Genomic DNA, 27,137 nt, shown 5'->3' on the forward strand with positions numbered 1-27,137 from the left:
TACATCACCAGTGGATCTCTTAGACTTGAATACAACAAATGAAGTTTTCAAACAGCATAAGTTGAACCAAAATGATCAGCTTCTGAGTGTCCCAGATGTTATCAACTGCCTGACAACTGCTTATGATGGCCTCGAACAAATGCACAAGGACCTGGTCAACGTTCCCCTCTGTGTGGATATGTGTCTCAACTGGTTGCTCAATGTATACGACACGTGAGTTTATATTTTTCCCATTAAAACAATAGTTGAATGAAATATGTTGAAAATGCAAAGTTTTAAGTGAATTATTTTTAAAGATTTTTTTTTTTAATTTTTTTGCATAGAAAAGCCAGAGTGTAGGCCAGAGGCGCAAGGGGTGAGAGGATTCATCGGAGACAGTGGGGAGCAGAGCAGGCTGATATACTGAAATATACTGCTGAGGGGAGCAGCAAGCGAGACAGGAAAGGTCTGCTGTGCCACGTGTGGATTAACTCTCTGGCCTGGGATGGGAACTCAGGCTATAGGGGTGATAGCCCAGAGGCATAACCCCTAGGCTACCCGGGAGACCCTTAAGTGAATTTTTTAAAAAGGTCTCTCAAAGTACTTTTCTCTATGGAAATATATTAATTAGTGAAAAGGAATGACTTTCCAAAAACAGAGCTCTTAACCAACCATAGAAGACAAAAGAATGTTCATCTAGTATTTTAAGATTTTGCTTCAATTTATAAAGAATGCGACATTTGTAGTATATTTTTATCACTCTTCTTGGGGAAATCTAAATAAGTCTAGCTTCTTTCTCCTTCCATAATTCTTTAGTATTTCTTTTATCTGAAGTCAAATTTGTTTTTATTGTTATGAATAAAATAATATATTGACTCATAATAATCCATACTGCAATTTTTGTGTGACAACTTCAGAACAATTTGGATGGCAATTAAAGGGATTTAATTTGTCTTTTGGTATTAGTTTTATTTATTGCTGTGGTGGGTATATGTGTATATGGTGTTTTAAATAATTTATGCTATAGGATATTTTAATATCTGTAATTAATTATGTACTCACTATTACACCAAGAGCACCCTGAACTTCTAGCATAACTCATTTGCCATTAATTTGCTTTTTTTTTTTTAAATGTGAAATGCATTTGTGAAATAATCAATTCCAGAACGACCTGCTGTGGGCTGACATTTCTGGAACATTAGGAATTATTCATCCTTCTGGTAGGGGGTTAAAGTATGCGAAGATGAAATAAAAAAAAAGTAGAGCTGTTGTTTTTGTCTCAGACCTTAAAAGTTATTTTCCATTAATTAGCTGTATGAAAATTTGCATTTAGAAGCCTTTTATTTGATTTTCAGAGAAAGATGATAGATGATCATTCATAAATGCATGTTTAGCAGCTGATTGATTCTGAATAAGTAGGTGACAATAGCTTTAGAGATGGGTTAATTTAAAAATAGCTATTCTTTTGATTATAAAAATTTTTCATTTTTCAATATTCACAAATATAGCAAAATCCTTTTTAAATAATCCAGTAGTCATTGTGCGTTTGAAGGCTCTTAAAAAATTCACTGAAGAACAGATAGCGTGAATCTTAAGTTACAGTAATCATGGTTCGATTTACATTATCTGTCTGATCTCTTTTAATGCATTTCATTTTAATGTGAATTTTTATCTTCCATGGGTGAAATATGACTGCTAGCAATTATCAACTATTAACTTGGTCTTCAATTTTTTTAACTTTTAAAAGACATTTTCTATAGTAGATTCACCAAAAATGTTTGTCAAATAGATTAACTACAAAGCCTGACACTAAATTTTACATCTCAGGAAGAATGCTAGATAATCAGAGTGCTTAGGATTTGTATGAAGTTCTGTGGAATGTGGTAGAGTTGCACTTGAGCCGTATTTTAAGGAAGAACTGGAGAAGGTGTGACATCATTCTTCCTCAGCATTAGTGTGGCTTTGGCACACTGTGTTAGTTTGCCAGGGCTGCTATAACCAAGTACCACAGACAGGTGACTTAACAACAGAAACATGATTTCTCACAGTTCAGGAGACTACAAGTCCAAGGTCAAAATGGCAGAGTGACTTCCTCTGAGGCCTCTTTCCCTGACTTATGGAGGGCTGTCTTCTCCCATGTCTTCCCTTGGCCTCTCTTCTATGTGTGCCTATATCCTCATCTCTTCTTCTAAGGACAGTAGTGAGATTAGGTTAGGGCTCACCCTCAATAACTTCATTTTTAACTTAATTACCTCCTTAAAGGTCCTACCTCCAAATTTACTCACATTGTGAGGTATTGGGAATTAAAATTTCAGTATGTAAACTTTAAGGGCATATAACTGAACCCATAACACATACATATGCTGCCCTCACTGGACAGCCCAAAGGGAGGTGTGCCATTTCATTGGAAGTAAGCAGTATATGAAATGTCATGATTCATATTATAGGGAATTAAGTGTTGGGATATTTCCAATTCCTGCCATCAAATGTGAACAAACACATGGGAAATGGTAAGTACTGTTTTTTATTTAGAAAGACAGTAACTTAAAATCCCCCATTTTAAAGGCGAAAAAAGCTTTTAGGATTTATCTCCTTTCCATGCCAAAGAAATATGGAAGACTGTGAAGATCACGCTTCACCAGGACTGTGCCTGCTCAGTCTAGTTTTCCATCTTAGAAAGGAATGTCATGAATTATTTAAAGAAAAAACACAGTTTCTCATATGATGGCAGTCTCTGATAACCAGAGTTGATTGCCTAAATTTCTCTAATGATTATAATGTACCCATTTATTTAAATAAGAGTTATTAATGTCTCAAACCATTGCTTCCCTTTGAGAAGCTGATGGACCTGATTTACTATCCCTAGTGTACTCCCCAGGATATTACTGACCCATAAGAAGGTTCTGAACCTTGGAAACAGTCCCATGACCTAAGCCATTCATTAGCTATTCTAACATTCATTCATTAGCCAAATGTGTCTGACTGCCTTACTTCATGTAGTATGATGCAGCCAGAAGAGCTGGTATCTCCAGCTCTTGAAGAAGTCAGCGAACTCTTGAAATAATGAGTGATGCAAACAGCAGATCATAGGATTCTGGAAGTAGAAGGATTTTGAGTATCTTCTAATCTGCCTTCTTCATTTTGCCAATTGAGAAAGTGACCCAGTGAGACAGGACTATCCACAAGCCCCTTTGTATGTTACTGATATATATGAAACTGATAGTCACTTTTTTTTAATCACGTGATTCTTAGTATCATGTTGTCATATCTAAAAAAAAATGGTACTTTGTAAATGATATTCTCTATTCCTTCTGAGTTTTAACATGTACCCAACTCCTAATATTCTGAATTTTGTGAAGAAGAATCCATTTTCTTCTAAGATAGATGGCAAGAATCTGAACTTTTGGTTTTGGTGGCTCTGTGACTTGGCAGCCACTTAACTTTTGGCATCTCAATTTCTCATCTGAAAAATTGAGGTAAAAATACCTGCTGAACTTATCACATGTAAGGTGATTGTGAAGGGCAGATGAACTAATATATGTAGAAATGACCATAAACTGTAACGATAAAATTGATTCCATTTGTGTGTTCACAGCCTCATCCAGTCTTTACCTTTACTAGGTTAAAAAAATCTTAATTACACAGTATTCCTTCTAGATTTAATGAAATCAGGGGTGTTTAATTCATGACTTAAAGCAATAATCTGCAACACTTGGTTTAAATATTTTTGTCGCTACAGAAATTATTAACCTACTTTGCCACAGTGTTAGGTCATATTTTCCACTATTTCTGGAAGGATATCATTATAAAATATATATCTTTCCTTTCCAGTTAAACTAATTTCAGGAGTTATTTATAAAAATTAGCTATTGAGGGATTATTTATAAATATATTTAACAGTGCCTAAATACTTAAATGTTGGGTTATGTCACTCACTGATACATTTCATTGGCTCTCTGTTGTCTCTCAAATCCCTATATCTTATTTGTATCCCTGACACAGACCCAGACATTTCCTGTGACAATCTACTTTCTCCTGATTGGGACAGTCCAATGTCTGATATTAAACTTACTTTTTCTACCCAGTGTTTTGCACCTAGTGACTACTTAGACTAATTACCCACAGTTATCTGGCAGTTGATTATTTCCATACATCAAGATTGGTCTCATATCTTCTTATGATTCCCCAGTTGTTGTTTTGTCTAATTTCCCCAGCTAGATCGTGAGCTTATGGTGTGTGAGAATCATGTCTTGGTTGGTCTTGTTGGTGTATGCAATAATGCATATGTCACATTAAGCCTTCATAACTGTTGTTGATGCAGTGATTGGTTGACATATCAGTAGTCCTTGTGTTCCTCCTTCTTGTGTTCTCACCATACACTGAAGTTCATCCTCCAGTGTAGATCATTTTGATCCTTTTCCATTCATGGATTGCTTTGTTCTTAATCATATACATGTCATTCGCACAGGCTCTTGTGACTTCTGCAAGTCTGTTCTCTGGCTATGTCCAGAGAATAAAAGTTTCTGATTTTTGGAATGACGAATACAGACACTGTCTTTTTCATGTTATAATTAGAAAATGTATAAAAAAAATGTGAAGTAAAAACACAATTTGTAGCCTCGTTTAGTTTAAGATTAACTTGAAACTAGTATTTCTGTAACTGCGAAAGACAGAAATGAGTTTGACTTATAAAGTCTGCTGATAATGGCTATTTTTATTTTGGAATTTAAATATTTATGTCATAGGCCATTATGAATGTTGTACATAATGGCATTCACATAAGAAAGCTTTAGTAAGTTTATAAACTCTTAGCTACTTAGGGATTATTTAAAAATATATTTAACAATGCATAATCATGCTTTGCTTTTAATTTATTTTGTATTTTATATGTCATGGTTTGCATGCTGAAATTTACCTGCATATTTATTTGAGAATGGAAGAATGTCAGTATCAATAGTAAAAGTAAAACATAAACTAAGAATTGTTTTTAAATAGCATGAGTTAACTGAATTTTATATATTCCTGCAATTTTCATAAACATTTAGTTATAGAATGTGCTGTATTTGTATTGAAAACACATTAAAAGAAAATCAATAATAAAAACCTAACCTGAAAACTGATTGTTAATGTGAAATAATAAAGATAGCAGATTTTCTTGGACTATGTGATATTCCATAGCAAGGACCACATATTTTTAATTTTTATAATTTCCAACTTTCTTTTTCTCCATCCTCTGGATCTTATATAATTTGACATTAGGTAGACAACTCAGTTATTCTTTGATAAATGACAGAATAAAAAACTCTGCTTTTAAAGATAAAATAAATTTATCATTTGATATTCCCCGAAATAGAGATTACTCACCTGTCTATCACAATCATTTGACTATTATAATTAAGATAGTCATGTATAAAAGCTGCATGGACAGAGGTCAAAATCAATAGTATTTTTTTAAATATTCAACAGAAGTTCTCACTGTGTATTCAATTTTTTAGTCAGTTTTCTATATTTATTAGAGATTACCATTATATAATGATTTTGCTATATTAAGACACATGCATATTATATATGGGTCTTGTTATCTATTTTGAATCTTGCATTTATAATTATCAACAGATAGATTTCAATTCATAGTATTTATGAAATTAAAGTCTTTTCAGCTTTACAATTATCATTTTCATTTTGCCTTAATTTGTTCTTCCTAGTTCATATGTTATATATAAAGTGACTTTGGTCTGCATATTATTCTAGACTAGGTCAAATATACTATTAAAGTATGTCATGAAATTATGTATGAGTTTAACATCAATTATTAACAATGAGCAGAAAAGTTGTATCTTTGGGGTGCAATTATTTTTTAATGGTTTACCCTCAAGAAAAAAATGATATTCAGAAATAATTAATATACTGTATATACTTTTAAATGCATGTAACACATAGAGGTTCTTATAATTTCAGGGGTCGAACTGGAAAAATAAGAGTGCAGAGTCTGAAGATTGGATTGACATCTCTTTCCAAAGGTCTCTTAGAAGAAAAGTACAGATGTATGTAAGACTTTCCTATGTCAACAATGTTTTTAGTAATAATAGTAACACTTAAATTTATTGGAGGTATACTTTGTATGATTTCCCAGTAATTATAGTTCCCTTTTAACCTGTTCTATACATATACAGGTTAGGCTAAGAATATCAGTGTAAAGAGGTGAGTTTTTAGATAAAATGAAAAGCTGATTATAGAATCAAGAGGTGAGGAACCTGATGGAGTGAGAACTAATTACAAATTATATCTCATCTAACTCTTAGAATAATAGATTTTTTTGTACATATTGCAGGTACATTAAAAAAAATAATGCTGAGAACAGTTACTAACCTGGTCAAAACTGCAGAGATAATAAATAGTGGGGCTAGAATTAAGTGGTAGATTTTTCTGACTCTAAAGCTAAATCTTTTCTACTTCTGTATACTTCCAATGCTAAAAGAAAATTAAGATGGGCTGAAACCTTTATGCTGTACTTTATACTTGAAACTTGTGTGCTTTAAATGATAAAAAAAAGTTAAGGTGACCTAAAACTGTTATAAAAGATAGACAAATAATTTATAGTATAAGAAAATAGTGATAAAATGTTTTATTTTGTTTTGCTATTCACTGAATTTTCAGGGTGTTCCTTTTGTTGTCAGTTAATGAAGGGCATCCTGACATTTGGAAAGGTCAGGCTTAGGAGCCAGGGAGATCTACCTTTGGATCTCAGGCCTATGGAAGTGGCTAATGTCTTTGCATAGGTCACAGGTTCTCATTAAATGCTGCCAGTCATATTCCCCCATTTCACAGGTCAGGAAGCTGGAGAATGAGGCTAGTAACTCTTGCTTTGAAAGCATTTATAGATAACATGTTGAAGGTACTTAAAAACAGCAGTTATTGAATATGTGGTCAAGATTGTTGCTATGTCTCCAAATTCTTAACTACTGTAATTTTTTTAATATTTATTTTATTTTGTTTATGCATATAAGAACTGGGGTACAGGCCTGAGGTACGGGGTGCGAGAGGATTCACCAGAGACAGAGTGGGGATCAGAATAGGCAGATCCACCAAAATACACTACTGAAGGGAGCAGTGGGCCAAACAGGAGAGGTCTGCTGCACCATGTGGCTTAGCATCCTGGCCAGACATTGAACTCATGCCACAGTGGCTGGTGATTGCTTGCTTTACTGAGACTTAACCCCTGTGCCACCAGGGAGGCCCTGTAACCTTATGTTTTAACTTAGTTTTGTCCATAAAATTTAAGTAATTCTACAGACAGTAATGCATATACTAGATGATACTTTATAGATTTATCCAATTATTAGAGGGAGAAGGGGAGGGATATGTCATGAATGGAGAGGTACCAAACACAAGAGGGTATTTAATCACAAGCCCTGTGAATTTAGTTATGTTTGTGTCTATGTGAATATACATAATACATTTTTAAAACTTGTTCTAGGGTGGCTGAGAAGTGCTTTCTTTGATTTTGCATTTCACATCCAGAACATGTTGACATGTTTTTCTTACAATTTGGCATGACTGTCAGTAAAAGAGTTGTGGATTTGTAGGAAACAAAAATCTGATTGTAGAATCAGGAGGCAAGGTGTCTTGATGGAGTGAGAACCTAGAAAACCATGTAGGAAAAGGCTTTGCACAGACTTTGGGTGGGGGCACTATATCCAGAAATAAAATCACTTTCAGCATCATAGTTATCAAAAGACATCATTGTCACAACTTAAAAAGGTAATCTCTATACTGAAAGGGTAGGGAAAATATGGACAAAAGCACCAGGGTACCAAAATTGGGAAGGACAGTTTCTGTCATTTGTGATTTGCAGTTTTCATGTGCTCCTGAATGCTGGCAGGTTCTCTGAAAGTAGTAATTATATCATAATGCTCAACTGGCTCTGAAATGAATACAAGTCCAACTTCAGAGTTGATCATGAATCTTAAAAAATATTAGCGTCATCTAATTTCTTAGATAAATGGGTCCACCACCAATCACCTAACCTTTTCCTTTTTTTCAAGCTGATTATTGGGAAGTAATATTTAGATCCAGAGAAACAATTGCAACACTGGCTAGAATTAAGGAGAAACAACCAACTTTTCAACACTTTTATATATAATAGACATCCTATATCTAGATACAAACCTTCAAATGAATTTCCAGTGTCTGATTGTTCACATGGAGTTTTTCAGCAGATATGTGCTCATGCACTCAGACTAGAGTGGATGTATTTTCTATAAACAGAAGAACAATGCTCTGGGTAATTCCACATTTTCATATTATGGCAGAGGAGGCAGAAATCCCTACAATGAAATTTCTGATATTTAATTGAATGCATGCAATCTGCTATTTTAGGACTTAATTAAATATGAAATCTCTTAGGTTGAAGTCTTTCATCTAAATCTTTCTGGGGAGTATGGAGACTTGGGAAATGTTCTGGGAGCTGTTTTGTTTTTTCCTCTGTGGCCCTTTGTCACTTTCCAGTTTTGCTTTCCCTGGATGAGATTAGAACACTTTCTCCTTATTATTTCCTGTCTTAGAATTAAGATTTAAGACAACTTGCGCTCCAAAATTAGGGGCTGAAGTGGCATTCTGGGTTAGTATCAGCTGAACTTTGATTTTGCAATGGCTAATGTCATTGTCCTCACCCAGGTGACCTCCTTCTCTCTTTGTGTCTTCTTGAGACTATCCCTTGCTTGGGTGGCCGTCTTGCCTGTCTTGGTGACTCCTTTGCCTCCTCAGAAACACAGTCACAAAGCATCCTTCAGAATGGCCTTTGCACCTTCTCTGTGCTGGTTTATTGGAATTTGGGTGTTAGATTGTGTCTTTCCTCTGACCCACAGCCAATACTCCTTTATGTATCTGGAAGTAAATGTAAACTTGTAAAAGAATTCAGAAATATGTCAGAATTTTTAAGAGATCTTTGCTTGTTTCAAGTGTCATATCACCTTTAAAAATGAGTTAGTGGGCCTCCCTGGTAGCTCAAGGGGCTAAGCACCGCATTATGAAGCAATCCACAGCCTCTGCAGCACGAGTTCTATCCCCGGCCAGCAGAAGGAAACCTACATGGCGAAGCAGACCTCTCCTGTCTTGCCCATTGCTTCCCTCAGCAGTGTATTTCAATCAGTCTGCCTGTTCTGTTCCCCACTTTATCTCTGGTGAATCCTCTCACTCTTCTCATCTCTGGTCTGTACTCCAGCTCTTGTATGCATGAATAAATAAATCTTTTTAAAAAAGTGAGTTAGGTATCTGCCTCAAAGGAGGAAGGTTGGGGGCGGTTGCTCTTGCTGAAAATGGACACCTCTCTGATGCATTAAACATGTGCTTCAACTTTGCATTAACCTAGGACATCTCTTCCCAGGGATGAGTTTTAAGTGAGCATCATAATGAGAATTTGGATAAATATTTGTTAGTTATGATAGCCATATTTTTAAAAAATGAAAAGAAGTGAGTAGAACTCTAACCAAATCCAAGTGCATGAAAATTTATCTTAATTGAATTTGCTTTCCATATGTATGCTTAAATTAAAATCATATTTCATTATAATTGCTGTGTCAATATCAGGAGGCTGGTTCTGTTGTTTGAAATTCACTGTTGACAGTGTTAGATCTAGCATGGTTCCCTTAAAAATAAGGAATAATACATTTTGATCTGATATTCATTGATCAGGTACTGTTGATAAATGACTTTTAGGATCCAATAAATATTTTCTCTTTCCTGTTGTGCCTGAAAATTTCACATGGAAGCATGTACCTTTGAATTTTTAGAAGTTGGAGGTTCCTTTCCAAAAAGTTTTCATTTCGATAAGGAAGTGAATTGTTTCTCTGTGAAATTTCACCCTACTTCAGCTTATTTAAAGTCTACTAGATTCATTGCTGGAAATATGGTAATAATTTTATCTTTAAAATATTACAAGTGGTGAATAGATGATAAGCCAATGCTGGAAAGAAGAGAAAAATTTTAATTTTATTGAATCAAGAAAATTGTACAACAGATCAGTGGTTTTAAAAAATGAAATAGAAAAGTCTATGGATTATGTGAAAGTATATAAACATTTTCGCTAAATTTGAATAAATGTATTTATTATGAATACATTTACAACATGAAAGGAATAATATGAAATGGAGTGGAACAAAAATAATTTTTATAACTAATAAGGAATGAAAGTTTGAATGTGCCTAAAAGCACTAAAAATAAAATGCCACCTCCTTGTACTTCGCAATGTTTCTTATATAAAATAGATTTGTGTATAAAATTATTTAGGGAATTAAAAATATACTTAATTAATAGAAAATTATTAAGGAATGAAAACCTAAAGTCTGCTTCTTTGTCTTTCTCAATCAGAAGGGAAACCTTACTAAGGCCACAGAATGAACCCACACTCATCTCTTGTACCATTTAAAAAGGAAAATTCTATTTATTCCTCTATTTATATGTATTGACATACAAGCAATAACTGTTTTCAGACACAGGGGCCTAACCAGTTCCTGATTAGACTTGCAGATACTAAGGTTGTCAGAATTCAGGTGACAACTAATCAGATTATGTCCCCATGAATGTTTTTTTAATCTGCATCTTTTACCCCACTAAAGCTATATTTTATACAAAAGAGCACGCAGGCGGATGAACATTGATCTCTCTCTTCTCCTTGTAGATCTTTTTAAGGAGGTGTCGGGGCCAACAGAAATGTGTGACCAGAGACAGCTTGGCCTGTTACTTCACGATGCCATCCAGATCCCCCGGCAGCTGGGGGAAGTAGCTGCTTTTGGAGGTAGTAACATTGAACCCAGTGTTCGAAGCTGCTTCCAGCAGGTAAACGTGAAGGGTCCCTGATACAGAGTGTATGGGGGTTGAGGATGTTACCAGAAAAGGAATAAAGCCTTAGGACTAGAGCCAAACTGTGGAGGACAGTGGGTACCATTCCATTATGTTAGTATTTTTTTTTTTTTTAAGATTTAGTTATTTATGCATGCAAGAGCTAGGGTATAGGCCAGAGGTGCGGGGGGTGAGAGGATTCACCAGAGACAGAGCAAGGAACAGAACAGGCAGACTGACTGAAATACACCTCTGAGGGGAGCAGCGGGTGAGACAGGAGAGGTCTGCTGCGCCATGTGGGTAGCTCCCTGGCTGGCCTAGGATGGTGCTTCAGAGGCTGCAGACAGCTTCACAGTGCTATGCTTAGCCCTTTGCGCCACCAGCAAGGGAAGTTGGTTTTATACCTTTGACCTTGAACTCTGTTTAGAACATTCTTGAGAAGAACATTCTCAAGAATGTTCTTCCCAAGTTTATTTCCACCCATAAATCCTCTTCTCATCACCAATCCCTATTCATGGTTTAGATTTTTGCTTAAATCTCACATCCTCTGAAAATCCTCCTCTGATCCCATCAGCTGGGGCTGAGTGTCACTACTCATCCACCTGACTCTCCTCTGCCTTCTTAGGGTGCTCGTAACAGTTATAATTAGATACTAAATCAATTCATTGTTGAGTTTTGTTGTGTTTTTCCCCCTTTGCTATAAGCCCATGAACAAGGACCATTTCTTTTTTAGGTTTATTCTAGCCGCTATTGGAGTTTCTTGAACATCAAACCTATTTAATAAATATTTGCTAAATAAATGAATAAAATGCCCTGGATTCCTGGTCAGCAAGGATTTTTTAAATATAAATTAAAAATACTATAAAATAGGAGACATACCAAAGGAAAATAATGTAGAGAATTTTGTACTGCTCTGATGATTACTGTTAACCTGAAAAGCACTTTAGTTTCTTTTTAATACTTACTGTATATAAAAGCATTAAAAATGTTACTCCTAATATGTTATACAGTGGCATATTTTGCCCCAGTTTATCCCATGATTTATCACTGCTGAGGAAAAAAAAATGCTCACACCATCTCTGTAAAGAGAATTGATGTTATGGTTTATTAAATTTTATAATGGCCCTTTTTTCTTGTTTTAGAGATTCAAAAATTATAAGATAAAAATTCAAACTATGATTCTCATATGTTCTGGCTCATAGATTGACCTTGACAACAGAAGAAGGATGTTTGGGCCAATTTATGTCTGCACATATGAAAATTTTTTTGTATCAAGGTTTAAAGAGAGACTAGCAGTAGTCCTGTAATTTATCAGGATAATTTCAAAATCCTGCCAAGTGCATGCATCGTAATATGCTGTAACAGGACTGGACCAGTGCACAGAAATAACTGTTGTTCTTTAACATTTCTAATGCTGTATAACATTTAATGCCTTTGAGTTTTGGAAGCGTTGAGACTTTCACAAATGTTTACTGTCTTTAGATAAATGAGTTTTCTAGGATTAAGGTATTTATGTGAAAAGAGCACCTAGAATTGTTTTTGGTTTTGTTTTTATTTTTATTCTGAGTATATTAAGGTATTGGAACATTTTCCTTCTACCTCGATGGACAATTCCTACTTTTTCATTTTTAGATTCTAGAATTTATTTCCCCTGAAGAACTTTAAATATTTTGTGATTTAACTGACCTGGAAATATAGATCCTTTGCACAAATTTTCAGATGATGAAGCAAAAACACTTGCTATAATTTCAATGAAGAAATTTCCCTCACTTTAAAAATATTTTTTCTTACCAGAATAACAACAAGCCAGAGATAAGTGTGAAGGAATTTATAGATTGGATGCGTCTGGAGCCACAGTCCATGGTCTGGCTGCCAGTTTTACATCGTGTTGCAGCAGCTGAAACTGCAAAACATCAGGCCAAATGCAACATCTGTAAAGAATGTCCAATTGTAGGCTTCAGGTAAGGGGATCTGAGAACAGTGGGGCGGTGGCCTGTCTTCTGTTTGTATAACTTTAGTGCATGTCCATCATCCCTTCCCACTTGTTCCCATTTTATCTTTAAAATATTACAAGTGATGAATAGATGATAAGCCAATGCTGGAAAGAAGAGAAGAATTTTAATTTTATTGAGTTTACCTTTTGAGTCAATGAGTATATTCCACCATACTAAAAATAGCATTCCTTTTTTACAGCCATGGCATAAAGCTTATCTTTATTATTATTGTTATTATTATTATTAATACTTTTTGCTCCAGGGCCAGAATTTTTTCTGAGTTTCTGTTAACATAGGCCACAAAAATATTCATGCATGATAATTGCATGACTCATACACATAGGACCCTGATGGAATTTGGTGGATATTCTGAGGCCTTTGGCATCAAACAGAGTAAACAAGAAGTAACATTTAAATGTTAACTGACAAGTAATCAAATTACTTTTTGTTATTACCACCAAGTTCACCATGAAGTAGATTAGTACCACTGTTCACCTCTATAGGGTGAGTCTGGCTAAATGCCACTCTGTCATGTCAGGGTGAATCTGACTCATCAGCTTGTGGCCCCCAAACCAGACTGTGCAGAGTGTCCCAATGTAATATGTCATAGTGTCTTTTCTCTTAAGGAAAGTGTTGGACATTTTAGAATACACTATGTTCTTTTCTGGGGAGAAGGAATCTGAACTATCACTCTTGTTTAATTTGGAAATCTATTATGAAACAACAGATCCTAGTCAGCAGCAGATCTCAAAGGCTCATATGTACCTTTCATTCCTGCCTGAAGAGGTATTGACAAAGTTGGTGATTTTCTGGTAGAAAACCAGTAAGGATGGCTGGAATTGCCTTTGTTGTGTATGGTATCAATAACCATACTTTGAATTAAACAAAATTGCTTTCATTTGGCGCATCAGTATAGTTTGTACGAACAGTATCATTACATTCTCTGTGGAAGGCTCATATGAGAAATAGATCTCAAATGTTCTGTTCTTCCATAAATTGGGAATACCTTCTAAAGTCTTGTAAATTCAGGAGGTCTTGTGAGGCTGTATATTCTAAGAGGTCTTCAAAAAAGCAGAAAGTGAGTGTGAAGTAGGATTGGCATAAACCTGACAATCAAGATAATGGATTCCCTGATGGAAGTCAAGGGCAAACATTAGAAAAAAGAAAATGGGAAAGGTATAGTTTAAATGCATCAGGCTTCTTGGCATAGGCAAGTTAAAAGTATCCAGTGGACAGATGGACAGAAAGAAGTGGAAATAGCTGAAATGAGGCAACTCTAGTGTGAAGATAATCCAAATGAAATATATAACCATCAAAGCAAATAATTGCTGCCATTTGTCAACTGATTACTCTGTGCCAAGCGCTGTGCTAAAATGTGTTGCATTTTTAATCTCACTTACTCTTCATAAAAGTCCTGTAAGATTGGTAGTACACTAAGTCCTCACTCAGTGTAATTGATGGGACTTGAGAAACCATCACTTTAAGGGGAAGGATGTAGAATAAAATGGCATTATTCAGGGACCTGGTGTGCTTTCCCTATATGTGAAAAAAGTAAGACTTGAAAATTAGGCAATTTGCCCAGACCAGATATCCAATAAGTAGCGATGAAAGTGGATTGAAATAGCGACCTTTTTGCCTCTGGGAGTTTGTGCTTTTAATGATATTAAAAAAAACAGACAAGATATTTGGGAGAGGAGCGATTTGACATTAAGAAGCAATGAGATGATACTGAACAGAACCTTTGATTCAGGGTGTTGATTAGCAGACCAGAAATACTACTCTGGGTATAAAAAGTAGTGTGAAAACTACAGGAAATACCCAGATTAACCACCTTGGGAAGGGACTGGCTTATAGAAACCTGTCATTTGCGGCCATTGCTATAGCCCAGAGATGTGATAAGGGAACAGATTTCTCAGACCCTGTGGTTGTAAAGAGTGAAGAATTGGATTAAAAATACTAGAATTTGATTGCATCTTTAAAGCATTCTTTCTTGAACAGAGAATAATCTGGATCGCCTGTAGCATAATATCAGGATTCAACAATGCTGAGTTATGAGTACCTGCATGTTTATTGTATTATTCTTTCTACTTTTGATTAAACTTGAAATATTCAATAAGACAAATACAAAAGAATTGTTATAAAGGAGAATGATGTTAAGTGTTAAATTTTCAGTACTGATGTAAAATTCATATGTGGAGTTCTCTATAAAGAGAACATCTCTATAGAGGCAGAAAGAGGTCAGGTTACAGCAGGATATGTGGGAGGAAGTGTAATGAGAACTTACTCTGGAGCTAGAGGACTAGGCTGCCTGGGTTTGAGATCTAGAGTATTTCTTTGACTGTATGACTTCAGATAAATTGTTCGACCTTCCTGAACCTGAGTTTCTTCAATTTCAAATCCTGAGTGCTTCCTCAAAGGAGTAGTAGTACATAAAAATAGACTAGGACAATGTCTGGCACTAAAAAGAGCAGACATTCAATCAATACTAGTTCTATTTATTATTACCAGTAACACCTTTGGAGGGGATAGTCACCTTGCTTACAAGTGCTGTTGAGCTGTCACTGAACCTGTCCATTAAAGTGGAAATACCAAGAAAGCCTGAACAATGATGATGCTCTGTTGAAGTCAGGATTGAAGAGAGAATGAAAGGGAGAGAAGCATGAGGAAGTTCTTAGAACGTCTTGCCTAATTTCATCATATATAGTTTGCCAATATATGTGTGGTTTTATTTCTGAGCTCTCCATTCTATCCTATTGATTGATGTGCCAGTTTTTAATTCTAATACAGATGGTTTTGATTACTGTATCTTATAGTACAGTCTGAAGTCAGGGAGCATGATACCTGCACTTTTATTCTTTTTTTCCTAGTGTTGTTTTGAATTTTAGGAGTCTTTTGTGGTCCCATATGAATTTTAGGATTTGGGGTTCTATTTCCATGAATGACATTGGGACCTTTAGGGATTGTATTGAACCTATATATTGCTTTAGGTAAATGGCCTTTTGGCAATATTGATTTGTCCAATCCATGAGCACAGAATGTCTTCCGATTTCTTTGTATCTTCTTCAGTTTCTTTAAATGGTGTCTTCTACTTTTAGTGTGCAGGTATTTAACTTCCTTGGTTAAACTTACTTTCAAGTATTTTATTCTTTTTACTGCAATTGTAAATGATGTTATTTGCATCATTTCTATTTTTGCTAGTTCATTGTGTACAGATGTACAAAGGATTTTTATACTGATTTTGTAGCTTACAACTTTACTACTTGATTATTATTTCTAACAGTATTTTTTGGTGGAATCTTTAGGGTTTTCTATATACAATATCATGTTATTTTCATATAGTCAAGAGTATGTGCATAACAGAATAATCTTAACTTCATCCAGCCTGACTTTATATCAAGCTACCACCATATAACTTTTATAAATATATATGTATATAAATATATATGTATTAAACTGAGTTTTTATCAATTCCCTGAACATTTATAAATACTTCTAGTTTTCTCTACATCTAAATTAAGTTTTTATGAAATTTTATGTTTTATATTGCAGAATCCTTTGTAAACTGGGACTTGTTTCAATTAGTATCATATACAGCTGCTTAATAGTAACATAGATAAATATAAATTAGAGGTTTAGTTTCTTTTTTTGTAAGAAAAAGCCCTGAGATAAGCAATCCAAGACTGATGGTGGCTTGATAATCACCTGGAGTTTAAAATTCTGTGCACTGTACCCTGGTTTATTGATAAATAATTGACACGTAACATTGTATAAATTTAGAATGTACAAAGTGTTGATTTGATATACTTCCATTGCAAAATGATTAAGTCCACTACATTGGCTAAAATCTACATCACGTCACATAATTTTCATTTCTCTTTGTGAAGAATACATTTAATACTCTCCTCACAACTTAGAAGTATATACTACAGTTTTATTAACTATATTCACCAAGTTAACTTTCAAGTTAGGAATTTACAGCTGAAAGTATGTACTCTTTGACCAAAATCTCCCCTTTCATAATTCTGTCTCATTCTCTGTTTGTCATCCTGACATGTGACTTTTCAAAGTTATCTGTACTTAGGGAATGGCTCTTCTGGATGTCAAGTCTACTTTCCAGTGAGGAGGCAGGGTGGGGACATGCTCTCTCCTAAATGAGCCAATGCTTTGAAATTCCAACTAGGAACCCTACCCAATGACTGTGACAAGAGAAACTTATTTTTAAGAAACATTATTTTTAGTAGGGCTCCCTGCCATCAACTACCAGGGTTTGTTACCAATAAGGAAAAGTAGAGTATGTTCAGCGGTAAGGAAGACTCCTCAGAAGATGTCAGTCATATTTGTCAAGCCTGCTGATAGGTCAGCAAAGTTGTTAATGTATGTGATTGTTTTAAAGCAGGTAGCTTCCCTGCCAAAATAAGCTGGATGTAGATTGATTTTCGTGAGATCTGTTTGTGACTTAGCAGATCAATTTAGAAGCTACTCAGCACTTAGTAGTTTACAGTATTAACCTTACATAACCTTTACATTTTGTTTCCATTTTCATTAGTTCTGTTTTTTTTTTTTCTGTAGATATAGATATATTTATGTTCTTAATTATGCTCAGCCATTCTGGCAGGTGAAGGATATAGAAGGTGTTTTCCACTTAAACCCATAGAAACTTAAAGTCTAGAGTTTTACTCCTCCAATTCTGCAAATGAAAACTGACATACAGTTTCATTACCATATGAGAGATTTAAGAACTGTTTCCATTCCAGGGTGCATGGTGTTTAAGATTGTGACCAGGCTTGGTTTACTCTTTATTATAGGGAATTTTTTTTAAAGATTTATTTTATTTATTTATGTATCCAAGAGCTGAGGTGTAGGTCAAAGGTGTGTGGCAGGGGTGTGAGAAGATTCACCAGAGACAGAGTGGGGAGCAGAACAGGCAAATCTACCGAAATACACCACTGAGGGGAGCAGCAGACGAGACAGGGGGAGTCTGCTGTGCCATGTAGGTCAGTTCCCTGGCCGGGGATCAAACTCATGCTGTAGTGGCTGAGGATAGCTTCATAGTGCTGAAACTAAACTCCTTGAGCCACCAAGGAGGCCCCATTATAGGGAATTTCTGTGTTCTATTTTTTTTTCTTATGATTAAACCAAATGTGTAAATACTCGTAAAAAAATTATGTGTTTGTAAATTTTGATATTTATTTCATGTTGAAAGTACAATTCATGTATTATAATTTGATGTATCAAGCTAGTAAACATGGCTCTTCTCTGTATTTAGCATTCACATTCACACATTACAGAAAATCTTCAGACATTTATTTTCTCATCATGTTGAAATAGATGGAGACATGTTTCTAGACACTTGAACTCTAAAATTTTTCTTTTTATCACTTGGGAAGAGGTTTTATGAATTTCTTTTGTGAAATTCAACATTTCCTTCCCCTGATTTAAAGCTAAGATACTAAGTTAATTTGTGTCCCATGTAGCTTTTAATCCTATGGTGTCTTGAATGAACAAAATTCCTTACAAATGATTGTTTTGAACTAAATGACAGGTATGTAATCCAATGAATTTTCTTTTCTTCTCTTTAGATATAGAAGTCTAAAGCACTTTAACTATGATGTCTGCCAAAGTTGCTTTTTTTCGGGCCGAACAGCAAAAGGTCACAAATTACATTATCCCATGGTGGAATATTGTATACCTGTGAGTACTGAGCTACTGTTTCTTTGTTTTGTTTGCTATATTGCTTTTGAATTAACTGGTATCTAAAATTATTCAGCTAGTTATTTAGAGTTAACTTTCTTCCTGGAAATAGTTTCTTTCACCATCGCTTAATTATAAAAATGTTTGTTGTTTCCTTTTAAGTGAATATATCAGTGTTGGTTTAATTAACAGAGAATATATTTTTTGAGAAAAAAATTTATTAAATTTTGCTTACATCCCTGTTTTGATTTTAAATAACTTTCTTGGTACCAGACTCTTTTAAGAGTTCACACTAACCTATCTTGAAGGTGTTATGATGTGATAAGAAATCATGTTTCTTTTAGATGTATTTAAACTGTTTTCCTAACTAACTATTATATTTATAATAGAAACATGAAAAAAAGCAAAAAAGTAAATTTCATAAATCTAATTCCTGAATTACTGGCTTTCTATATTTTTCTGTGTCTGTGATTTTGTTAAGATTTTATTTAGTGCTGTATTTATTATGAAATATATTAATAAATTACGATAATATATTAATAGTAATAAATATTTGTATTTTCAAAATTTTCAGCTTCACCGAGCATGTTGTATAGTGTTATCTCAAATTGAGACAAAATATAATTTCCCCTAGTTATAAAATACTTAATTGCATGAGTACTATAATTTAACCATTCCCTTCAATTTGGACATTTATTTTCAATTTGCTGATATAAATAACACTCATAAATGTCTTTGTGAGATAGCTCATTCTGTATATTACATAAATTACATTTCCATAAAATAAAGCACTAAAAGTAGATGAACTAGGTCAAAGAATATGAATACTTTTATAGCCAAAATACTTCAAGTCATTTCCAAAAGAGGTTTATATCACTTTACGTTATTATCACAATTTGTTAATGTCCTGATTTTAGTGCAGCCTCACTAGCATTGAATACTGATTCTTTTGTTCTTTTGATTTAAAGCTATTTTTTTCCGAAGTTATTGTTATTATTTGTCAGCAGCTATTTTTTAGCTTCTTTCCAAGTAATGAGAAAATTTATTCACAGGGCTATACATTTTCTTTGGTATAGGGGATTGAGTTACTTTTTGGGTCATAAATTGATAGAAAGGCAGCAATACTTATACAAATTACATATGTAAATCTCACATTCTTAGGCATCTTATCTCAAATAAATAGGTACTGTGTACATAGAGAGGAAATCCTATAAAATGGTGCTGAATTTAATGAATAAAATACCAATAGTACTTAATAACTTTAACTAAGGAAAAAATTACCCCAAGGGCATTTCTGAAGCATCACTTACTGCTTTGATTAACTTACTTCACTCAACAAATAAATATTGAGTCCTTATCATGTGTCAGGCACTATTTTTAGCTCTGCTAATTCACAAGTATACTGCCAAAGATATAGAGGATTACTGGCTTTCCTGCTAGTTCCCATTTAGGAGGAGGGGATGTGTAACAGTGAACAAGGAAGCAAGTAAATGAGATCATTACAGACGGTGGTGCTTCAAACAAATAAATGCATAATGAGATGGAACATTGGAGGAGACACTTTAGATATAGAAATCAGGGATGGTCTTTCTGAGAAGTTAGTGTTTATACTGCAATTGAGGAATGAGAAGGCATCTGTGTGAAAATCTAGCAGAAGGGGATTTCAGAAGGAAGAAATAGCTACACACAGTGATCATCGGGAGGGAGAAAGGTTGCATGATTGGGGCAGAAGAAAATGGAGCGTGTGCCACAAGGGAAGGGCAGTAGGTAGTATTGGCTGTATAGTTTGAAGTGCCCAGAGCAAAAAAGAGTATGTGAGCCCCTTGTCGAAAAAATGATTAAGACTTTCAAAGGGCAACAGCAGAGCATTAAGTTAACGCGGGGGCATCTAAGTGTGGGACCCTGTGTAACTCTACACAAAGCTGACCCTGGAACTGAAAAAGAGGTGAGAATAACACAAGCAAAAAGAAACTGGTAGGAGGTTCAGAATGAGTTTCTCCTTTCACAAAAGGAAGAAAATGGTAGGAGAAGACATGGAATTAAGGAGTCAGGCAGGTGTCATATTGGGCAGAGCCTTGTGGGACATTGTAAGAATTGCATTGAGAGAAATACAGTATTAATATTTATAGGACTATAGCTACAAATTTAGGTGGCAGGTTATAAAGAACTAATGGGAAAAATGGAGTAAATATACATTAAAGATGCATAAAATTACTACCTATCTAGAAGTATGTGGGAAACAAAGATGTATAAAATTGCTGTTTTTCTTGGTCTTAAATGCAATAATTCCTAAGGAATTTGCATGGTACCCACACAATTTCAAATCTGTGTCTCTCCAAAGTCAATCATTGACCAGTAAAGGCATAGTTGAGAATCACTGATACACTGATGAATTTCAGTCTCCAGCTACCATTTTTAAACAAAATTTGTGAGTTGCCTAAACCTCTTCTGGGTACATAGTCTCAAAGTAACTGTCACCATTTCGAGGACTTCAGTTCAGCCTGCTCTTCGGGTTGATTTCCCTTTGGTCTGGGAGGACCTTTGGTCTGGGAGCTTGCCTTTCTCATAGTGCATGTCCATTTGTATTTAGGAAAATTCTCTAGCCACATTGCTGATTTGATTTTTTTTTCCCCTCTTCAAGTTCTTTTTTTCAGCTGTATCTGAATGTTTCTGTTATTAAAAAAAAAAAAAAAACTTTCTACTCTTTATAGGTTTTATTTTAAACTCCCAAAACTCCAGAACATATTTCAAAGCTTCTAACATATCAACTTATTATCTGTGACAAAGTTTGCCTTTAGTGAAGGAAGACTAAGCATGTGTGAATAAGCTATCATAATTTATGAAGATATTTTATATACTGAAGTGAAGAGAAATTTTTCTTTCTCTTGGAAATGCTATTTTTAAACTCTTTATTTTCCCCACCATTTTATAATCCAAAATTTGTTCATTTAAAAATTATTTCATTATGCTCAATAACAGTTCATCTAAAATGGACACTATGACAAAATAATACCAGTCACCATGCTTTCTTCATTTCCCCACAACCCACCTTATTACAAAGGCAGCTCAACACTTATTTTGTGTGTGAAATCTTCTCAAACTCCTGTGGCCAAACTCTCCCACCAAAGCACGTCATCATGTGGCCTTTACCTCCAGCCTCTACTTCACCAGCTAGTGTCTCATACGGTGTTATCTTGTATGGTTTTCTGTGGGATGGTCTTGCCTACTCAACTATCTTTTTGATTCCTGAGGATAGAGATGAATGTTTTACTGTTTGTATTATGCTAGTTAATTCTGGTCCATAAAAGCAATATGAGCTCATATCTAACATTATATATAAAAACTATGGACTACTACAGCTGGAAAAGATCTAATTTTAAAGAAAAAAATAAGTCATTGGTAAGTGATTGCATGAAATTTGTGGCCTGGACTTAGTGATTCCACTCCATTAGGGAAATCTGTGCAATTTAGCATGTTAGCAAACTTTATGCTTGCTGAAATACTATATTTGTTAGGTTCCCAATTATATACCTGGCATTTTTCTGGAAATTGGAGATACAGAAAAATTATAACAGACAAAAAGAGGCCTTGGTGTAGGGAAATTGAACAGAAATACATTTATTTTTAGTCATTAAGCTATGGGTCATAATAAAAATGTTTCTTTACCTGAGTATTCCATATTTGAACTTGTAAATTATTATTTACTTTAAAAATAGTTATATTTTATATTAAAGATATTCAGATATTAAAGATATCCAGATTTTGAATATCTTTTTATTGGAAAAAAGGTTTATTTTTATTTAATTACAGTGAAAATTATCCTAATTGCATCTTTTCAACAATCATCTATATTCTATGTAGCAAATAACCAAAACTTAATTCAAATTAGAAAAATATTTGTATGTTAGGACTTATAAAAGATAATCCTTTAAAAGAGAGAGAGGGGATGATGAATTTCACATATGATTTATAAGAGTTCATGCAATTCCTGACAGCGAGAGAGAACTGAATATGAATAGAGTTATATATGAAAGGGGATGGAAAACGTTTTGGAATTGCTACTGGGGGCAAGCATGAGTCACCAAGAGATGAATAAATTGATTGTTACTTTGCCACAAAAGTGCAGCTGAGGTTAATTGGCAAGTACTTGCAGTCTGGCTTCATCATTACTCAGCAGCTTTGGAAGTAAAAGGTGGCAGGTGAGGTTGGTACAGTTGGAGTCTTAGGGGATGGACAACTCAGCAGTGTTAATGAGGCTGTGATTGATGGTAGCCAACTCCATGGTGAAGAAACCCCAAAAGGGGCCGAAGGGCTAGAAACCAAGGTCCATGAGGGAAAGAACAGATTTATTCATATCAAAGATGTAGGTGTAAGGGTGACAAGCGTTCAAATCAATGAAAGATGTTTCCAAGTTGGAGATTTGGGCCTGAAAGATACTTTGAGTTATGATGATGTGGACACAACCCGGTGTGTGACCTCAGTGAATACAGGAAGTTTTAGAGGTTAAATGGCATTTAGAAGGCCATCAGTATGTCTAGAAGTAACAGGTGATAGCTGTTGCTGGCCAGGGACTCTCAAAGGGGAGTAGACAGGCGAGAAGGCCCAGGCTAGGGGGATCACGGTGAAAACCTCCTTGTTGTCTTGGCCTTGGTGAAGAAACAGTGATTAAGTCACCCATAATGGAGACAATTGTGAGGAAACGGTGTCATCACAGGAACCTCAGGATTCACCGAAGGAGAGAGGTTGAAAGTGCAGTTAGGAACAACATGCAGCAGGGGTGTGTTCATAAGTACAAGAACACAAAGTTGATAAAATAGGGGGGAAAAGGTAAACAGGAAGAGCCTTGTGCATCTGGCAGGGACAGCGAATCCTTGCAGCAACAAAGAGAAATGGGGAAAGACAAGAGAGGGAGAACTTGCCTGTTGGTAAATATAGACGTTAGGAAATAAAGGGAAGGATAGGAAAGTGGTGGAGGAGACATGTTTACTCAGGAAGAAGGGATGGAATATTCGCGAAGTTTTATTGCTAGAATAATTAGCAACAACAGCTATTCTCAGCATTCAAATTATTGGGGTGGGAACATTGTAAAATTCTCATGCTTACATTCAGGGTTTGGACAGAAGTAGTTTGTAGGGGCAGGAATGGACACGGTGCAGGTTTTCTGATCCAGCAGACAGGGTGAAGGAGGAGTCAGAGTCCTCAGTGGCTTTTGCAGGTCTTTTATTTAGATTTACCAGGCATATGGCAGGCAGGGGTGCTGGGGGGCCGGGAGGCTGGCAGGCCTCCCAGCCCCCAGCAAATCCTCACTCTATCTGGGCTCTCTCTGGTGTTCTCTCTGCTTCTCTTCTCTCGGCTTCTGCTGGTGTCCCCATGACGCTGCCCTTATAAACTCAGTCTCTCAGCCCAGGTGCACCCACTCCAGGTGCCCGCCATGAGTCATGCATTCAGGACCACAGGGTTCCCTCATCTGTCCTAATGGCGGGAGGGCAGAAAAGCCTGATACTTTTACCTTACCCTACATAGTTCAATTTGAGATTTTGATGAGAAGAGGACAGGAAAAATAAATACCTCAATGGGAAATATCTTACTAAGTTTCTAACACCTGAAAGAGATTTGAATTGCATTTTTTAGGCAAATGCAAGTTGTTTTTGAAGCAATCGGTTGATGCTTATTCTTAGTGAATAATATATGGAGAAATTAACCAAAATGTTATATTTTCTGTGATTTTAGAAGACTAGAAAAATCAGTTTTTTAAGTTTAAAAGTGAAATCACATCTTTTCTTTACAAACTGTACATCATAGCAAGAAACAAACCAAAACAAAAATGAACAAAGGAATAATTAGAAATCATTGTTTTGCCCATTCTCTCCACCCATCAGACTGTAAAAATCAGATATAAGAAAATGCTGATTCATTCTTTGGAAAGCTCTACATTGAGTTTGTGTGGTTTGTTTTTGGCAGTATGGATTCTTCCGATGAGACTTGGGATGGTTCCCACTATGCTAAAAAATGCCATGTCATTGTTTTTCCCCTGATCTCTGCACCCTGAATGGTTTTTCACTTCTTGCCCACTGTAGGGTAAGGTAAAAAGTATCAGGCTTTTCTGCCCTCCTGTCTTTGGGATAGATGATGGATCCCTGCGGTCCTGAATGCATGATGGTGGGCACCTGGAATAGGGTGTGGGCCGATGTAGATGGATTCACCTGGGCTAAGACTGGGCTTTTAAGGGCGGTGTCACGGGGACGCCAGCAGAAGCAGAGTGAACCACAAGAAGAACAGAGAAGCCGAGAGAAGCAGAACCACGAGAGCAGCAGAGACCACCAGAGAGCCCAGAAAGAGTGAAGACTTGCTGAGGGCTGGGAGGCCTGCCAGCCTCCCGGCTCCCAGCACCCCTACTTGCCATGTACCCAGTAAATCCCGATAAAAGCCTGCAAAAGCCACTGAGGGCTCCAGGACTCTCTCCTTTACCCTGTCTGCTCAGTCATAGAAAACCTGCTCAGTGCCCATTCCCGCCCCCTACACCCACCTTACATTCTTTTCCCAGCAAGTTGAGTGCATTTAGATAATCTCATTAGCTTATAAGGTCAGGTTTGGCAAAATCTGTTTTCATGCATGACTTATTAACCTACTTATTCTTTACCCTTTGTTGATTGTGTTGATGCTAATATTTAGGTTCATATTATTCCATTGAACTTGAGAGTCACTGTAGGGTAAGTGAAAAAGCATCAGGCTTTTCTGTCCGCCATTCGGATTGATGATGGATCCTTGTGGTCCTGAATGCATGCCTAATGGCGGACACCTAGAGTAGGGTGTGGGCATGCGTAAGTGGTTACACCTGGGCTAAGATTGGGCTTATAAGGGTGGCATCACGGGGATGCCAGCAGAAACAGAGAAGCAGAAGCAGAACCATGAGGAGAACCACTAGAGTAGCAGAGAGAAAGAAAGCGAAAAAGAAGCAGAGACCACCAGAGAAGGCCTGAGAGCCCAGGTAGAGTGAAGACTTGCTGGGGGCTGGGAGGCCTGCCAGCATCCCAGCCCCCTGGTACCCCTGCCTGCTGTGTACCTAGTAAATCCCAATAAAAGCTTGCAAAAGCCACTGAGGGTTGCAGGACTCACTCTCCTCTTCACCCATCTGCTCGGATCATAGAGATCCTGCTCTGGCCCTTCCTGCCATTACAGTCACCCAGCTTATATTACAGAATTTACTCTTCGTGGAATTCAGTGCATCTGAATTTCAACTGTTCTAATCACTGAAACTTAAATCAAAACTGAGAGGCTGTTTCACGGTTGACTAAGCAAAATATGTCAGAAGGAGAAAGATAAATACTGGATGATTTCATTCATATATGGAATGTAATGAAACAAATGAAAGGGAATAGAAAAAACTAAACCAAAAAAGAAGCCTTTAAAATGTGACTGCAGAATTGAGGCCACCAGATAGGAGAAAGATGAGGGTGGGGAGCAAAATGGGGAAGGAACCCAATGGGTAGCTTGGTGGTAGTATGGTGACATATATCTGAAGAAGTGTGACCCATATCCTTAAATCATATGGGGTGTTGTCAACCAACATTACCTCAATTTAAAAAAAAATTCAATTAAAAAAGCCACCAGGATATCTTTAAGAGAAATCCTACCATAAGGAAACATAATGCTCAGAAGTATGCACAGACCATTGGGGACTATTGACAGATGCACTTAAGAAGTAAATCTTGCTGATAATTTCAGCAATTATGCATAATCCAAATGATCATGTTTAATTATCCTCACACATTCAAGGTCTCATTTGGCCACTCATGGGCCACATGACTGTGTTGCTTCTTCTGTATCCTTGATTTTCCTTTTTGTATTTCTTTGTTTTTCTCTGTATGTAACTTACTTATCTGCAGTGAACAATTGAAGATCTAATGTTAGGAGTGATTGTTAAGGAATCAGATAATAATGTTTCCCCACATTATGAATTGACCCAGATTTCCAAACAGCATGCTTTTGCTTCTTTGTTTGTAGTTCTTTTTATTTGTCTAAATTGCTAAACCATTTCAACTTGGGTTATTTTGGCTTTCAGTTTATTTAGCATCATTGTTAATAATGCTTTTTTACATTCTGCTTTGTGGATCTTTTCTGTTAATGGTAGTTTTTTTGGGGGGGAGGAGGTGAGCACCAGTATTTTACATAGGATACTACACATGCTTGTGTGTATAAATACACAAGCACAAGGCAGTGATAGATACCCATAATACCTTTAGCTTTTCACAATCCAGGAATAAAATGGAGAAAAAAAATTTTAATACTCCTAATATTTTTCTTTTCTGGTTGGCCAAATTGAACTCAGGAGAAAAATATCATCTGAAACCACTTTACAACTGAGTTTTTAGGGTAACTATGGATATAGCTACTCTGGGCAGAGTTTATAATCTGGCAACACTCTTGTGTATTTCATTCATTTCGTTTGTATTAGTTGGTGAGAAGCAAGTCAAGGACTGCCTACTTATTATCCAAATAAGTTTCATTATCTCACTGATACTTAACAAGAAGATGGTGGAGAAAGTGTAATTTGAATACTCTCTTGTATTTGTAGGTTCAGTTCTAAGGTGCTTTCCACAGTGACTCACCTTTGCTAGCTTTCCAAAAGTGAGA

The 27,137-nt window shown here is 35.8% G+C and overlaps 1 protein-coding gene across 1 annotated transcript in view; it reads left to right on the forward strand.

The window, feature by feature from the left end:
• UTRN (utrophin) overlaps window positions 1-27,137 on the forward strand; it is a 473,527-nt gene that overhangs the window by 412,153 nt on the left and 34,237 nt on the right. Inside the window, exons 62-66 of the mRNA XM_054698162.1 lie at window positions 12-213; window positions 5,938-6,023; window positions 10,658-10,815; window positions 12,613-12,779; window positions 18,392-18,503. Of these exons, the coding sequence (XP_054554137.1) occupies window positions 12-213; window positions 5,938-6,023; window positions 10,658-10,815; window positions 12,613-12,779; window positions 18,392-18,503 (725 nt within the window). The remainder of the gene's footprint in view (window positions 1-11; window positions 214-5,937; window positions 6,024-10,657; window positions 10,816-12,612; window positions 12,780-18,391; window positions 18,504-27,137) is intronic.

This window comes from Talpa occidentalis, unplaced genomic scaffold (assembly GCF_014898055.3).
Source record: "Talpa occidentalis isolate TD23 unplaced genomic scaffold, MPIMG_talOcc4v2.1 talOcc4.2, whole genome shotgun sequence".
Classification (NCBI taxonomy): Eukaryota; Metazoa; Chordata; class Mammalia; order Eulipotyphla; family Talpidae; genus Talpa; species Talpa occidentalis.